The sequence below is a fragment of the Salvelinus namaycush genome, chromosome 19, assembly GCF_016432855.1.
Source record: "Salvelinus namaycush isolate Seneca chromosome 19, SaNama_1.0, whole genome shotgun sequence".
Lineage (NCBI taxonomy): Eukaryota > Metazoa > Chordata > Actinopteri > Salmoniformes > Salmonidae > Salvelinus > Salvelinus namaycush.
This window is the reverse complement of record NC_052325.1, coordinates 15,487,663-15,504,978: the sequence shown is the minus strand read 5'-3', so window position 1 is coordinate 15,504,978 and position 17,316 is coordinate 15,487,663. Positions and strand designations below refer to the sequence as shown.

Below are 17,316 nucleotides of genomic sequence, written 5' to 3'. Positions count from 1 at the left end.
TGCACATCGTTACAACACTGTATATAGCCATAACATGACATTTGAAATGTCTCCATTCCTTTGGAACTTTTTTGAGTGTAATGTTTACTGTTCATTTTATATTGTTTATTCCACTTTTGTTTATTATCTATTTCACTTGCTTTGGCAATGTAAACATGTTTCCCATGCCAACAAAGCTCTTTGAATTGAATTGAGAGAGAGAGAACTAGATAGAGAACGAGAGAGATAGGAGGAGATAATACTAGATAGATATAGGAGAGAGATAGAAGAGGAGAGAATACGAGAGAGATAGCGAGAGAATACGAGAGAGGGGAGACTGGGGAGGAGAGACTGGGGAAGAACATACCTGAACACAACAGAATGGCGTGAAAATGAAGTGAAAAGCATGTGTCCTCACCTCTTTAGCCACGGTGTGCCAGTGCAGATGGCTCTCACACATGTCCATTCTCTCCTGGTGCAGGAACTTGCACTTATCAGGAACCAGCAGCGCATCACTCACAAACTCCCCAACTGCAAAACATACACAGATTACGGAGTCTCTCACACACACTCAAGCACACACACATACACAGCTTACCCAGGCAGCGGTAGGGCACCACGATGTGTGTGTGACTGCGACACTGCTTGCGTCCCTTTTTGCACCAGTTATGGATGCTGACTGGCTGGTTGGCCTCCACCACGTTTGTGCTCTGGAGCTCAGGGTACACCTGGGGAAGGAGCAGGGTTCAATGAATGTCCAAGACTTCACACAGTTGTTTTGTATTGGTGTAATATTCACGACATTTACCTCAGATCTGCCTTGTTTATCTTTCTCGCCCTAATTTCATTCCGGTTCCACACCTATATCTTCCACTCTCCTTATACCTTTCTTTATTTCTCTTTTTCCTACCGCTCACCCTTTCCTCTCTCTGCCACCGTTCCCTCCCCCCTCCCTCCCTCCCTCTCCTCCAACCTCCTGGCAGTACTGCAGGATGCCCTCCTTGGTTCCGATGCAGCTCTTGGTGCCGGAGGGGTCCGGCTCCCACTTGCCACTCTGGATGTTGACGTGCATGTTGAGCTTCCCACAGAACATGGCCACCTGAGGCTCCGCTAGCAGAGCCACTGAGTCATCAGATGGCACCTGGAGGGATGGAGGAGAGAGACCAAAAGAGATGGTGTTACCCTCTCTCTCTCTCTCACACACTCTCATACACACACACACACACACACACACACACACACACACACACACACACACACACACACACACACACACACACACACACACACACACACACACACACACACACTAACACATTTTCACTCTCCCAACACAGCATAAAGGACTAATATGCTTTGAGGGTCACAGCCTCTGTGAATCATTGTGTAATGCCACATTTCAGTTATGATTAAAAAAGCATTAACACTACTCTGAGCCACTTAGCAAGGCCGGCTGGCCGGAGCAATCTACTAAATCACTGACAGGCAAACAGGCAACAGCACTGAGAACTGTGCATACAGTGTGTGTTTATGTGACTATGTGCTTGTATGAGCTCTTGTGTTTGTGTCCTGAGTGAATGGGGAGTGTTGTTCATATAGGAAAGTACGAGCTCAGAAGCATTAGGTGAGAAAGAGCGAGAAAGAGAGAAAGAGAGAAATATAGAATGTATGCAAGAGGGAACGTCAGACACAGACAGATAGCGCTAGAAAATGTGTGTGTGTGTGTCAGAGAGGGAGGTGGAAACAGAGAACTGTATAAAGATAGATCCACTTTGTCTATCCCTTAGTGTTTAGTTTATACCTTTTACCTCCCCCTTCTAACTGAGCTAAACACAAAGCATTCTGGGATCGTTTTTCATTCCGTGATGCAATCGGAGGAAGTTTCATTGTAGCTGGCCGTCTAGCTCTCCTTTTCGTCTTGCGCACATCCGAAAGTACAGATGCTGCAAACTACCAAACAGGATCCTGCTGCCATTCTGCTGGTAAATTACCAAAGCAAAGATGGTGCTGTTTGCCTTTGAAAAAACTAGGCCTTAGTTATTTCTGCAGCCTGTAGTGTAGCAGATTATGATTAATAATAACCACATGGGGGGGCCTCCCGGGTGGCGCAGTGGTCTAGGGCACTGCATCGCAGTGCTAGCTGCGCCACCAGAGTCTCTGGGTTCGCGCCCAGGCTCTGTCGCAGCCGGCCGCGACCGGGAGGTCCGTGGGGCGACGCACAATTGGCATAGCGTCATCCGGGTTAGGGAGGGTTTGGCCAGTAGGGATATCCTTGTCTCATCGCGCTCCAGCGACTCCTGTGGCGGGCCGGGCGCAGTGCGCGCTAACCAAGGGTGCCAGGTACACGGTGTTTCCTCCGACACATTGGTGCGGCTGGCTTCCGGGTTGGAGGCGCCATGGCTTTCGACCTTCGTCTCTCCCGAGCCCGTACGGGAGTTGTAGCGATGAGACAAGATAGTAATTACTAGCGATTGGATACCACGAAAATTGGGGATAAAATGGGATAAAATTTTAAAAAATAAAATAAAATAATAATAACCACATAAACTTGGGAAAATCTGCTACAGCTTTTCTCCCCATATTCATGGTTGCCATTTTGTATGCAATACATGTGTTATAGAAGCACACGTTGTCCTTTTATGCAGCAGTTAAACAGTTCTCAGTAGATGCTGTTGTTGGTGTATTTTTATTTATTTATGACCTAACACCCTGTGGAGTTCAGGGAGTGTGCTTTTCTCTCACTAGGTGCTCGTTGCATGATACCTGCAGGGAAGCTCATTGTCACTGCCGGTTAACTGCGTCTTTTTTTTATTTTTTATGTCTTGTGCGTGCGTGGGTGTATCCGTGAGTGTGTGCGTTTAATTTTAAGGGACCCTGATGGAACATGGCTGACACGAGGAACACAATCATGAATCATAGCTATCATCTTACAATGTGCCTGAATGGAAGTTGATATTATGAGGAGGTGGTGGGATGCCAGAAACAACTGATGCGATGGGGAGAAGGTAGCATTTCCAAGATGGTGTCTCACTCTCAACAGCAATGCTGTTGGCATGGCAACAGAAAGACACAGCATCAGCAGGGTTGCAGGTGGTAGAGGGTCCTAGAATCTTAACTCTTGATGAAATGAAGTGAATTAAGACACACTATCTACACTGAACAAAAATATAAACCCAACATGTAAAGTGTTGGTCCCATGTTTCATGAGCTGAAATAAAAGATCCCAGAAATTTTCCATATGCACAAAAACTGTATTTCTATAAAATGTTGTGCACACATTTGTTTACATCCCTGTTAGCAAGCATCCCTCCTTTGCCAAGATAATCCATCCACCTGAAAGGTGTGGCATATCAATAAGCTGATTAAAGAGCATGATCATTACACAGGTGCACCTTGTGCTGAGGACAATAAAAGGCCTGTTTTGTCACAAGTTTTGAGGGAGCATACAATTGGCATGCTGACGCAGGAATGTCCACCAGAGCTGTTGCCAGATAATTGAATGTTCATTTCTCTACCATAAGCTGCCTCCAACGTTGTTTTAGACAATTTGGCAGTAAGTCCAACCGGCCTCACAACCGCAGACCATGTGTATGGCCTCGTGTGGGTGAGCGGTTTGCTGATGTCAACGTTGTGAACAGAGTGCCTCATCACATGGTGGCGGTGGGACTATGGTATGGGCAGGCATAAACTATGGACAACAAACACAATTGCAATTTGAATGCACAGAAATACAGTGACTAGTTCCTGAGGCCCATTGTGAGGCCCATTTGTTTTAAGGTATCTGTGACCTACAGATGCATATCTGTATTCTCAGTTATGAGAAATCCATAGATTAGGGCCTAATGTATTTATTTCAATTGACTGATTCCCTCATATGAACTGTAACATATGAAATTGTTGCATGTTGCATTTATATTTTTGTTCAGTATAGATTTGTCAGGCCTGAGTCAGCACATTGAACTAGGTTACGGTGCTGGTCAACGCTCTGTGTAGGAATTTAAGAACGAGGGGAGAGGAGAAAGCCATGTAACAGTAGTGTAGCTGGGACAAAGATAGTACTGTAACTACACTTTGGCCATGGTACGTAACAGACTAGCCTGCTTTTAGTCACTCAACATTTATACAGTAGGCTATGTGACAGCCAGGTAGTAAAACAATCCCAAGAAAAGTCCTTGTTATTGACGGGGTCAGTTTCAACAGGAGTAACAGAAACCACATTCCACAATGTTAGGACCTTGGGAGTGTCTGTTATGCTTAGGAAAGAGGATGCTTGTGTAGCTTGCCTTGTTCCAACCTTGCCTAGATGTTATATGATACCTGCCACTGGCTGACTGGCACTACGGTACCAACTAACATTTACTAGCTAGCTAGGTGACAGTTGACTTCAGGTCCCATTGTCTCAGGGAAGGTGACATCCCCAGGAGAGGCTGCACTATAGCAGAGAGTAAGAACCACTTCTCTTTGACCTCCTCTTCTCTGCCGTAATCCCAGCAGCTGAGACATCCAGTGTGTTCCGCAGCAATGAAGCATGTTACTACTCTGTGTCAGTGTTCAGTATCATACTCCCTCCCAGCCTCCCACCAGCACTTTTCACCCTGAAGCCAACCCTACACACCACTAGAGCGAGAAGTTGACCTGTCACTCTGGAGACAAGTTGACCCGAGGTGTCAGAGAACCCTTATGAAAAAAAACCATGAATTTCACGTGAACACATTTGATCTCATGTGATTTAATTTGATAACATGTGAAGCAACATGTGACAACATCAAACTACACATGACAACATGTGAGCACGTCAGAACATGATCTCATCTGAAATTAATGTGAAAACATGGGGACACAATTTAAATATGTTATAACATCAAACTACACCTGACAACATGTGAAAACACAATCTCAAGTGAAATAAATGTGACAACATTCTGACGCAAAATTTCAACATGTGATACAATGACACTGCAAATGTGAAAACTAAGGTGTCAAATGTAATTTAGAACATTTTACTTTGAAAGGCACAATTGACATTCATTCACTTTTAACAGTCATGGTCCACTACAGGTTTTGTCTAATTCCCAGTTTGTTCTAGGGATGTCCCCAAGGACATTTGTAGAGCTTTGTGTCATGGTCCCTTGGTTTTTGTCTAGTTTCAGTGCAAATATGGTAAATCTACAACTAGATATTGTATTTTTACAGATACATTTAGGTGTTAATGGACAGTGTGCGGATTACTTAGGACTCAACCTCACTTGGGATTTTAACTCACAAACTCTTGGATGCTAGCTACCTGAAGTTCCTGCTGTGCACCAGGACTGTAGACATACTGGAGATTGTCAAGAATACATTTCTGCTAGTTGCAGTAAAAATTAAGTAACTATATACAACAACTTGAAGGTGTGATTTCTATAAAATGCCTTCACTGACTTCTGTTGACAACATGCACATCACTTACACATACTGTAAAAGGCGTGGCTTATTTGAGGTGTGGTTTCAGCTAGCTCTTTTTGGTCTCCCATAAATGGGAATGTCATCCCAGTTAATGTTCTCTGTTCATAAACTTTAAAGATTGTTTTTCATGAAATTGTTTGATATTGATCTACATTGATAAAGTTTCATTATAAAGCTACTGGTCCCCTCTCGTGTCAAACACTTGGACTCAGGAGGTGGGATTATTAAGGGAATAAAGAGGCATCACCCTAACTTTCATTTTAATACACTAATCGTAACATGATATTGTCTTACCTAATTTAAATAAGTACTGTTTTGAAACCAACATCAGAGAAGGAATTTGGAGAAGGGTGTGGTTAATATAGCTAGTTACCTACTCTACTGGTGCCAAAATCTGACTCTAGGGTGTCAGCAAATATAATAAAAATTGTACCTTATTCAACTATGGCAAAGATACTTAAATGTTTCCCCTTTCATCTGTGTCTGGTGTAGTTACTGGCTAGCTAGGTCTTCATATGTGTCTGGTATTAGCTAGTTACTGGCTAGCTGGGTCTTAGGCCAGCATGGAACAAAAGGTGGGTAAGGGTCATACAAAACTCTGACAGTTGTCAGGTCAACTGTGAACTGCATAGCAAGAGACATGCCAAATGGGAGATGTATAAAACATTGACATCATTGATGCAATGTTAATTTTTTTATAACAAATGTTGTACCCCTTTTTCTCCCCAATTGGTAGTCACAGTCTTGTCCCACCACTGCAACTCCTGTTCCCACTCAGGAGAGGTGCAGTTCGAGAGCAATGCATCCTCCGAAACACAACCCTGCCAAGCCACACTGCTTCTTGACACACTGCTCACTTAACCCGGACGGAAGCCACGCCAATGTGTCAGAGGAAACACCTTCCAACTGGGTCAGCATGCATGCACCCTGCCCGCCACAGGAATTGCTAGAGTCCAATGGGACAAGGATATCCCGGCCAGCCAAACCCTCCCCTAACCCGGACGACGCTGGGCCAATTGTACACCGCCTCATGGGTCTCCCGGTTGCGGCCGGCTGCAACACAAGCCAGGATCAAACCTGGATCTGTAGTGAAGCCTCTATAGCACTGCGATGCTGTGCCTTAGACTGCTGCGCCACTCAGGCGGCCACTCATTGATGCAATTTTTATGTTGTTTGAGTATCTCCAAATTAGCTTGAGATGATTTTACTGCAAAACTGCATCCAAGTTGCTTGACACAGGCGTTTCAAAGAGCCAAGGCAAGCCCCACCCACTTAGTCTGTATTTTTAAACTTCTTGGTAGTTAGCCATGAGAGAAATGTATTATTTATTTTTGGTGACATTCTAGTCACTCAAAAGTCTATATCACATGGGAATCAGAATGATATCATGGCTTTAGAAGCCCTTATCAACATAACAATAAAACCACTTCAACTGGTACAACATTTCCACTGACGGTTGGAACAAATACAACATATTTTAAACCATGCCCCAACTGAGACCCCACCAGCAGAGGCCTCACAAGTCCTCAACTGGCAGCTTCATTAAATAGTATCCGCAAAAACACCCGTCTCAACGTCAACAGTGAAGAGACGACTCCAGGATGCTGGCCTTCTAGGCAGAGTTCCTCTGTCCAGTGTCTGTTCTTTTGCCCATCTTAATATTTTCTTTTTATTGGCCAGTCTGAGATATGGCTTTTTCTTTGCAACTCTGCCTAGAAGGCCAGCATGGTAATGCAAAACACATTCAATAAAGAAAGGCGGTTGGCAGGCATAGGCTAGTTTTACGGTTTTATTAAGCAACACCCAGAAATCTCCATCCATATCCCACAAGCAACCAGTCTGGCTCGAGCTGTTGGCTTCACCCCAATCATGACCTCTAACCTTGCCACAACATCAACTGCCACCACAACCTCCACCCCCAGCACCCACATGTCTCCAGTGACCTTGCTCCGAATGTTGGTAAGAAAAAACATCAGCACTAATTTTAGGAAATATATAGTAGCATATAGAGTGATTAGAAATAATTGTTTTTTGAACCAATACTCACGAGTTCTTGTTGTTTATTTGTTTGTTTGTTTGTTTTTGTTAAAAGTACCAGTTCTACAACAAACAGCAGCAGAGGTCATATTGGAGTTGTCCCCCATGCCAAGGAGACAGGAGGCAAGGCCTGGGAAAAGAAAGGCTGAGTCGGCTACAGTCCTGACAGCCTCACTTCACAAGGTTCCTGGAGGACAAGGCAATAAAAACTAAGAGAGAAGGGAAAGCAAAGGGAGAAAGAAACCAGTGACACGGAAGAAAGCTGTGGCGCCACTGAAAAAGTTTGTTCCAGGTTCCAAAACCACAACAAACACCCTAAAAGAAGGGGATGCCGAAGGCTTGTTCTGTAACAAGCTCTTCTCTGTTACCGGTGGGGTCTGGATACGGCATGAACAGTATCAGAGGTGGGCTCACGAGCTATGCTCAAATTTAATTGGGTGGGATTAATTTGCGACCTCAGTGTCAATATTTTTTTTTTTGAAAATGCCATTGTGTTAAATGATTGTCATTTGTTAAAGTCCAATGAATTTTTTTATTTTTTTTAAAATCTATATTACAAACTATTGAAAACCGTTTGCTCTTGAACTTTATTTTAAAGGCTGCTGGGATTTAAAATCTTGCTTTATTCAAATGATAATGAGTTTAGTTTAACTGTACATAATGGAGTGTAAGGAAAAGGTAAAAGAAGAAAAATAATGATGTGCAGGTGAGGTAAAAAAAGGGACACTTCTGTGAAACCCTATGGCTTAATCTTCTATTGCGGTAACCATCATCCACCTACCATCTTTTTTTCAAAACTTTTTTGTGTGTTCAATTAGACATTGATCTGGGGGGGGGGGGGGGGGGGGGGGGGTTGTAAACCTAATTATCTTGTTTGTTTATCAGGTCTAAACGAAAATCTGCTCTATATTCTACAGAATGCTCACACACCCTTGTAAAATACCAGATCTGCATACACGTAGGCTACACCTGTAAAACAAACGCAATCGCACAATAAAGGCCCTATCATCTTCGTTTAGATATTTGGAAGGCTAAAATAGTGGTCTATCCGAAGAAAAACTGAACAAACATGCTTGTGTAATTCTGAACCCCTTTAATAATCTACAGTGGCAAACTGTCAATCCAGTGTCGTTGACAACTATACGTGTAGTCCAAATAGGCCTAAAAAATAATAGGTTTAGTCAGGTTTTTTGCTTTACGCATTATGATATTCTATTCCACAATTAGGCTGACAGAGATTAAAAAACAAGCTTCTTCTCGCCACTACGCAGGCCGCAATGATCAGAAAAATAGTGGTTGGAACAAGATGGAAAAGGAATGTAGCCTAATCGCAATCAAATCTATGGCGTTGACACGTATGGTGTCTTAAAACCATTGTAGGCTATCAACGTCATTTCAAACATTTTTTTAATGTATCCAAACAAATGCAATCTTGATTCACCCTTGGTCTGAATTCCGTTATTTCCACTCCTGTTTTTGCACCCGTATCCTCCGCTGCTACAGTGAGGGGAAATACCTTATGAAGGCTCCAGTTTCCTCCCTTTTACTTACCTCCGATGTCAGCGTCAAGGTCGCCACCCATAACAACAGAAATGCTGTTCGCTCGACCATGCCGTTGACCCTAAATCAGTTCTGTCCAATCTCTTGAAAATATTCAGATATATCCGTTAGTATGAGCCTCTATCCCGTTCCCGTGCACTCCCGTTTGGCGACGGTGCGTGCTACGAGCATAGGATGATGGAGAGCGACAACGAGGCTGGCCAGCTGCTCCAAAGCCTGTCACCGCGAGAAAGTACTATGGGAAGAAACTAGTGTGGGGGAAGAGGTGGGTGGGTGGCAGCTCCTATTGGGAAGTACTGTAGGGTAATAGGTGAGGATTGAGATGTATAATACAGCAATAAGGCCCGAGGGGGTGTGGTATATGGCAGCTCCTATTGGGAAGTACTGTAGAGTAATAGGTGAGGGTTGAGATGTATAATTAAGCAATACGGCCCAAGGGGGTGTGGTATATGGCCAATATGCAGGCCAGTCAAATTCTTCCACAAGATCTCAACATACCATTTCTGTATAGACCTCACTTTTGTGCACGGGGGATTTGTCATGCTGAAACAGGAAACTGTTGCCACGATGTTGGAAGCACAGAATCGTCTAGAATGTCATTGTATGCTGTAGTATTAAGATTTCCCTTCACTGGAACTAAGGGGCCTAGACCGAACCATGAAATACAGCCCCAGACTGTTATTCTTCCTCCATCAAACTTTACAGTTGGTACTATACATTGGGCCAGGTAGCGTTTCTCCTGGCATCCGCCAAACCCAGATTCGTCTGTCAGACTGCCAGATGGTCACGCGTGATTCATCACTCCAGAGAATGCGTTTCCCCTGCTCCCTTTCTGTGAGCTTGTGTGGCCTACCACTTTGCGGCTGAGCCATTGTTGCTCCTAGAGGTTTCCACTTCACAATAACAGCATTTACAGTTGACCGGGGCAGCTCTAGCAGGGCAGGATACAGTATACAGTATATACATATGAGATGAGATATGTAACATTCTTAAAGTGGCGTTATTAAAGTGACTAGTGTTCCTTTTATTAAAGTGGCCAGTGATATCAAGTCTGTAAGTAGTCAGCCGCCTCTCTGTGCTAGGGATGGCTGTTTAACAATCTGATGGCCTTGAGATAGAAGCTGTTTTTCAATCTCTCGGTCCCAGCTTTGATGCACCTGTACTGACCTCGCCTTCTGGATGGAAGCGGGGTGAACAGGCAGTGGCTCGGGTGGTTATTGTCCTTGATGATCTTTTTTGCCTTCCTGTGACATCGGGTGTTGTAGGTGTCCTGGAGGGTAGGTAGTTTGCCCCCGGTGATGTGTTGTGCAGACCCCACAACGTGGTGCTCACTTTGCTGTTTCCTGAAGTCCACGATCATCTCTTTTGTTTTGTTGACATTGAGTGAGTGTCACGTCTGCTCCTGCTCTTCCCCCCTGGCGCTCGAGGGCGCCAGGCTGCCCTGCATCACGCACTCCTGCCATCAATTACGCACACCTGCCTTCCCTCGTCATGCACATCAGCGATATTGGATTCATCTGGACTCACTCATCACCTGTTTATTACCTCCCCTATATTTGTCAGTTCCCCTGCTCTGTTCCCTGCTGATGCATTAATTGTTTTTTATCTTTGTTACCCTTGTGCTGACGCTGTTCCTGTCTCGTTCCATGTCCGTTCCTTATTAAATATTTGACTCCCCGTACCTGCTTCATCGGGGAGTACTGGCGTTCCGTTTGGTGGTGACGTCGGCTCTGGATCGCCGTCGATGGAACCGGGGGTGCCTAGCCAGCTCGTCGGGCTTCCACGCCCTAGCTGGCTCGAGAGGTTTCCTTGCCCCGCTTGGCTCGGAAGGCGCCCATACCACGTCGGGCCTCAGCCGGATCGCCAGGTCTTGTTCGCCCAGCTGGCCCAGGAGTTTTTTAATTTTTATTTTATTTTTTGGTGACGTCGGGGTGGATTCCGCCGCCGATGGAACCGGGGGTGCCTAAGCCAGCCCGTCAGGCTTTCACACCCTGGCTGGCTCGAGAGGTTTCCATCCCATGTCACGCTCCACCGGATCATTGGGCTCCCTCGTTGCAGGGGGATCGACAGGCGTCCTTACCTCTCCCGGATCGTCGGGCTCCCATGCCCCAACCGGCTTGCCCAGTGCCCATGTCTCGGCCGGTTCGCCCAGGTGGGACGCCGCTAGAGGGGGGTACTGTCACGTCTGCTCCTGCTCTTCTCACCTGGTGCTCGATGGCACCAGGCTGCCCTGCCTCACGCACTCCTGCCATCATCAATTACGCACACCTGCCTTCCCTCGTCACGCGCATCAGCGATATTGGATTCACCTGGACTCACGCATCACCTGTTTATTACCTCCTCTATATTTGTCGATTCCCCTGCTCTGTTCCCTGCTGATGCATTCATTGTTTTTGTCTTTGTTACCCTTGTGCTGATGCTGTTCCTGTCTCGTTCCATGTCCGTTCCTTATTAAATGTTTGACTCCCCGTACCTGCTTCGTCTCTCCAGCGTCAATTCATGTGACATTGAGAGGTTATTGTCCTGACACCACACTCCGAGAGCCCTCACCAGGCTACTCCTGGCAAACGTCTGTCGCGAAGCAAATACCAGTTAGCCTTGAGCTAGGCCCATCTCCAGGCTAGCCGAAGAGGTCCACCAGCTAATTATTGGGCTACAATACCTCTTTTGCCAATTGGCCTGGAACATTTATTGCCGACACGGAGCCCTGCCGATCCATCACGACTGGCCTGCCGATGTAATCGTCCGAGGTGGTTTCAACAGGCTTTTCCGTTGCAACGTCGCCGAAGATCCATCTGCTGGCCACGGCCCGCTAGCTTTCTGAACGCCGTGTCTCCAGCTCACCTAGCGTAGTAGCGACTACCGAACAGCGCCCTGACTCATCTATTGCTGCTCATTGGACACTATGATCACTCGGCTACTCATGCCTCTCCCTAATGTCAATATGCCTTGTCTACTGCTGTTTAGGTTAGTTATTATTATTGATTTATTTCCCTATAGAGCCCCCAGCCCCGCCTTAAATGCCTTAGATAGCTCCTCCACAGAAGCCAGGTGAGGTCTCCGCATAACTGGTGCCTCCAGAGACGCAACCGCTCATCGTCACTCAATGCCTAGGTTTACCTCCACTGTACTCACATCCTACCAAACCCTTGTCTGTACATTATGCCCTGAATCTATTCTACCATGCCCAGAAATCTGCTCCTTTTATTCTCTGTCCTCAAAGCACTAGACGACCAGTTCTTATAGCCTTTAGCTGTACCCTTATCCTAATCCTCCTATGTTCCTCTGGTAATGTAGAGGTTAACCCAGGCCCTGTTGCCCCCAGCACCACACCTATCCCAAGGTGCTCTCATTTGTTGACTTCTGTAACCGTAAAAGCCTTGGTTTCATGCATGTTAACATCAGAAACCTCCCTAAGTTTATTTTATTCACTGCTTTAGCACACTCCAACCCTGATGTCCTAGCCGTGTCTGAATCCTGGCTTAGGAAGACCACCAAAAATTCAGAAATGTCCATCCCCAACTACAACATTTTCTGACCAGATAGAACTGTCAAAGGGGGCGGAGTTGCAATCTACTGCAGAGATAGCCTGCAGAGTTCTGTCATGCAATCCAGGTCTGTGCCCAAACAATTCAAGCTTATACATTTAAAAATTCACCTTTCCAGAAAAAAGTCCCTCACCATTGCCGCTTGTTATAGACCCTCCTCAGCCCCCAGCTGTGCCCTGGACACCATATGTGAATTGATTGCCCCCCATCTATCTTCAGAGTTTGTACTGCTAGGTGACCTAAACTGGGATGTGCTTAACACCCCAGCCATCCTACAATCTAAGATAGATGATAGATGGATGCAATCTCACACAAATTATCAAGGAACCTACCAGGTACAACCCTAAATCCGTAACCATGGGCACCCACATAGATATCATCCTGACCAACTTGCCCTCTAAATACACCTCTGCTGTCTTCAACCAGGATCTCAGCGATCACTGCCTCATTGCCTGAGTCCGTAATGTGTCTGCGGTCAAACGACCACCCCTCATCACTGTCAAACGCTCCCTAAAACACTTCAGCGAGCAGGCCTTTCTAATCGACCTGGCCCGGGTATCCTGGAAGGATATTGACCTCATCCCGTCAGTAGAGGATGCCTGGTTGCTCTTTAAAAGTGCTTTCCTCACCATCTTAAATAAGCATGCCCCATTAAATGTAAAAAAAAACTAAAAACAGATATAGCCCTTGGTTCACTCCAGACTTGACTGCCCTTGACCAGCACAACAACATCCTGTGGTGTACTGCATCGAATAGCCCCCGCGATATGCAACTTTTCAGGGAAGTCAGGAACCAATACACACAGTCAGTTAGGAAAGCTAAGGCTAGCTTTTTCAAACAGAAATGTGCATCCTGTAGCACTAATTCCCAAAAGTTCTGGGACACTGTAAAGTCCATGGAGAATAAGAGCACCTCCTCCCAGCTGCCCACTGCACTGAGGCTAGGAAACACTGTCACCACTGATAAATCTACGATAATCGATAATTTCAAGAAGCATTTTTCTACGGCTGGCCAGGCTTTCCACCTGGCTAACCCTACCCCGGCCAACAGCTCTGCACCCCCCACAGAAACTTGCCCAAGCCCCCGCCAGTTCTCCTTCACCCAAATCCAGACAGCTGATGTTCTGAAAGAGCTGCAAAATCTGGATCCCTACAAATCAGCTGGGCTAGACAATCTGGACCCTCTCTTTCTAAAATTATCAGCTGAAATTGTTGCAACCCCTATTACTAGCCTGTTCCACCTCTCTTTCGTATCGTCTGAGATGCCCAAAGATTCGAAAGCTGCCGCGGTCATCCCCCTCTTCAAAGGGGGAGACACTCTAGACCCAAACTGCTATAGACCTATATCCATCCTGCCCTGCCTTTCTAAATTCTTCAAAAGCCAAGTTAACAAACAGATCACCGACCATTTCGAATCCAACCGTACGTTCTCCACTATGCAATCTGGTTTCTGAGCTGGTCATGGGTGCACCTCAGCCACCTGAGCCACGCTCATAACGATAAAAAACAGTACTGTGCAGCCGTCTTCATCGACCTGGCCAAGGCTTTCGACTCTGTCAATCACCGCATTCTTATCGGCAGACTCAATAGCCTTGGTTTCTCAAATGACTGCCTCGCCTGGTTCACCAACTACTTCTCAGATAGAGTTCAGTGTGTCAAGTCAGAGGGCCTGTTGTCCGGACCTCTGGCCGTCTCTATGGGGGTGCCACAGGGTTCAATTCTCGGGCCAACTCTTTTCTCTGTATATATCAATGTTGTCGCTCTTGCTGCTGGTGATTCTCTGATTCACCTCTATGCAGATGACACCATTCTGTATACATCTGGCCCTTCTTTGGACACTGTGTTAACAAACCTCCAAACAAGCTTCAATGGCATACAACACTCCTTCCGTGGCCTCCAACTGCTTTTAAATGCTAGTAAAACTAAATGCATGCTCTTCAACTCGCCCGCCCAACTAGCATCACTACTCTGGACGGTTCTGACTTAGACGGTTCTGACTTAGAATAAATATTACATATTCGTCACCAAACCCACTGGCTCCAGGTCATTTATAAGTCTTTGCTATGTAAAGCCCCGCCTTATCTCAGCTCACTGGTCACCATAGCAGCACCCACCCGTAGCTCGCACTCCAGCAGGTATATTTCACTGGTGATCCCCAAAGCCAACACCTTATTTGGCCGCCTTTCCTTCCAGGTCTCTGCTGCCTATGACTGGAACGAATTGCAAAAATCACTGAAGCTGGAGACTTATATCTCCCTCTATAACTTTAAGCATTAGCTGTTAGAGCAGCTTATCGATCACTGTACCTGTACACAGCCCATCTGTAAATAGTACACCCAACTACCTCATCCCCATTTTGTTATTCATTTTTTTTGCTCTTTTGCACCCCAGTATCTCTACTTGCACATCATCATCTGCACATCTATCACTCCAATGTTAATTCTAAATTGTAATTATTTTGTCTTTATGGTCTATTTATTACCTTACCTCCCTGATCTTACTACATTTGCACACACTGTACATATACTTTTTCTATTGTGTTATTGACTGTACGTTTGTGGCTACCCGGACTATTTGCATTGTGTGTGTCCCCAACCCCTATTTTACGCTGCTGCTACTCTCTGTTTATCATATATGCATAGTCACTTTAACTATACATTCATGTACATACTCCCTCAATTGGCCTGACCAACCAGTGCTCCCGCACATTTGCTAACCGGGCTATCTGCATTGTGTCCCGCCACCCGCCAACCCCTCTTTTAAGCTACTGCTACTCTCTGTTCATCATATATGCATAGTCACTTTAACCATATCTACATGTACATACTACCTCAATCAGCCCGACTAACCGGTGTCTGTATGTAGCCTCCCTACTGTTATTTTTCACTGTCTTTTTACTGTTGTTTTTATTTCTTTACTTACCTATTGTTCACCTAATACCTTTTTTTGCACTATTGGCTAGAGCCTGTAAGTAAGCATTTCACTGTAAGGTCTACACCTGTTGTATTCGGCACATGTGACAAATCCCATATGTAATTCTGTGCTGTTGTTTTTGTCGCACTGCTTTGCTTTATCTTGGCCAGGTCGCAGTTGTAAATTAGAACTTGTTCTCAACTGGCCTACATGGTTAAATAAAGGTGAAATAAAAAACCTTCTCTCTGTAGGCTGTCTCGTCATTGTTGGTAATCAAGCCTACCACTGGTGTGTAGTCTGCAAACTTGATGATTGAGTTGGAGGCGTGCATGGCCACGCAGTCGTGGGTGAACATGGAGTACAGGAGGGGGCTGAGAACGCACCACAATCATATCAACTTCATTAGGTCTAATTACATTTTATTTGTCAATTATTTTAACTTTAAATACAAATATTGAATTTTTACACTGTCCCAAGCAATTGGTCCATAATCCCGAGATTTGGTTCTTGGTTGAGGCACTGATGACCTCTCTGCGTAAAATGCAGATCTACTCCTCTCTGGTGGCAGGTGCTGTAATGCCACAGTTAATTTATGCCTGTGCAAGTAATTACTGTACTAATTTATTTGGCTCATTATGAGAAGACAATGGTGTTGGTGTGGTCATTGAAGCTGATGTCGGCTATTCCAGTTTTACCAGTCGATAGGGCCTATGCCTAGGGTTCATAAATTACATTTCCCGAGCAAATTCATTCAAACAAGCATTTTGCTACATCCGCATGCATGTGACCAATACAATTTGATTTGAAATCGGAAATCCCAATAATCCCATTGCCTTGAACTCAGGCTCGCACGAGCGTTAACTGTCTGGTGAACACACATTTGGCTTTCCCACCTGTGACCGTGCAAGTCAATATTATGTAGGCTACTTTAATGCTGTTGTCGCAATCTTTCTTTGCGGAAGCTTGACGTCAATATATATATATATATATAAAAAATAACCGACAACCGACACTCGTGACTTTTATGCATTCCACGTGTGTCGTTCAACTGGGATACACACACACAACTGATCTCGTCTGGAGAAAATGGAAACATACAGGTAAATTTAATAATGATAATTTTATGCAACATACTTTGTGATCCGTAGTCAGAAAATGAAAGTTAATGTCATTTCGTCTGTGTGGGAAGAAATGAAATTACGCTATGATTGTGTCTCAACCGATAGCGGGCACAACACAACCTCAGATGAAGTAAAAACTACAACATATCGAAATTTGAAGAGAAACACATCGGAGTTTAACGTAAATTATCGAAAAACGCGTAAACGTTAAATAAAAAACATTTTTCAAGAAATTATCAAATGGATTGACAACCATGTTTGTAAGCTTTTAAATTTTATCAAACTCCAACTATGTATATTTTCCATTGATGTCTCATGGTATGCTGGGTACATTTTGAGCACCATTCTCCTGAATGCTTTGGCATTCAGGTCCAAAAAGTCACTTTCTGACCACTTCTTCCATAGGCAAACATGTATGGAAAGTTTTGTTTAAATCAAAAATGGATGCTGTGAAAAAGTGGTTGAATTCAAATAGATTTACCCATAAATAAAACAATTAAGTCCATGAAATAGATTTTAATACATTTATTGAAATATATTGCAAATGTCAAATGGATTAGAAGTTGCAATAGGTAGCACCATTATTAACTACAGTGTATGGATTGTAGACTCAGTCAAGAATGTGATTAGACAGACCGCTGAACAAATGGGTTTGCATTGCTTGGATTGGACAATGTCTTCTTTATACATTTATGTTCCAAACAATATTGTGAA

At 44.8% G+C, this 17,316-nt stretch overlaps 2 protein-coding genes across 3 annotated transcripts in view; one reads left to right on the top strand and one right to left on the bottom strand.

The window, feature by feature from the left end:
- The window catches only part of LOC120064178 (amyloid-beta A4 protein-like), a 32,569-nt gene extending 23,318 nt beyond the window's left edge, over window positions 1-9,251 (bottom strand). Inside the window, exons 1-4 of the mRNA XM_039014565.1 lie at window positions 9,013-9,251; window positions 953-1,120; window positions 578-707; window positions 398-510 (exon numbers count right to left, since the gene is read on the bottom strand). Coding sequence (XP_038870493.1) covers window positions 398-510; window positions 578-707; window positions 953-1,120; window positions 9,013-9,072 — 471 coding nt within the window. The 5' untranslated portion in view covers window positions 9,073-9,251. The remainder of the gene's footprint in view (window positions 1-397; window positions 511-577; window positions 708-952; window positions 1,121-9,012) is intronic.
- A 7,129-nt stretch (window positions 9,252-16,380) lies between these two features.
- Window positions 16,381-17,316, top strand: part of LOC120064181 (phosphatidylinositol N-acetylglucosaminyltransferase subunit A-like) — a 48,318-nt gene continuing 47,382 nt past the window's right edge. For both annotated transcript variants that reach the window (XM_039014575.1, XM_039014573.1), the window contains exon 1: window positions 16,381-16,581. The gene's annotated coding sequence lies outside the window, so the exon portion shown is untranslated. The remainder of the gene's footprint in view (window positions 16,582-17,316) is intronic.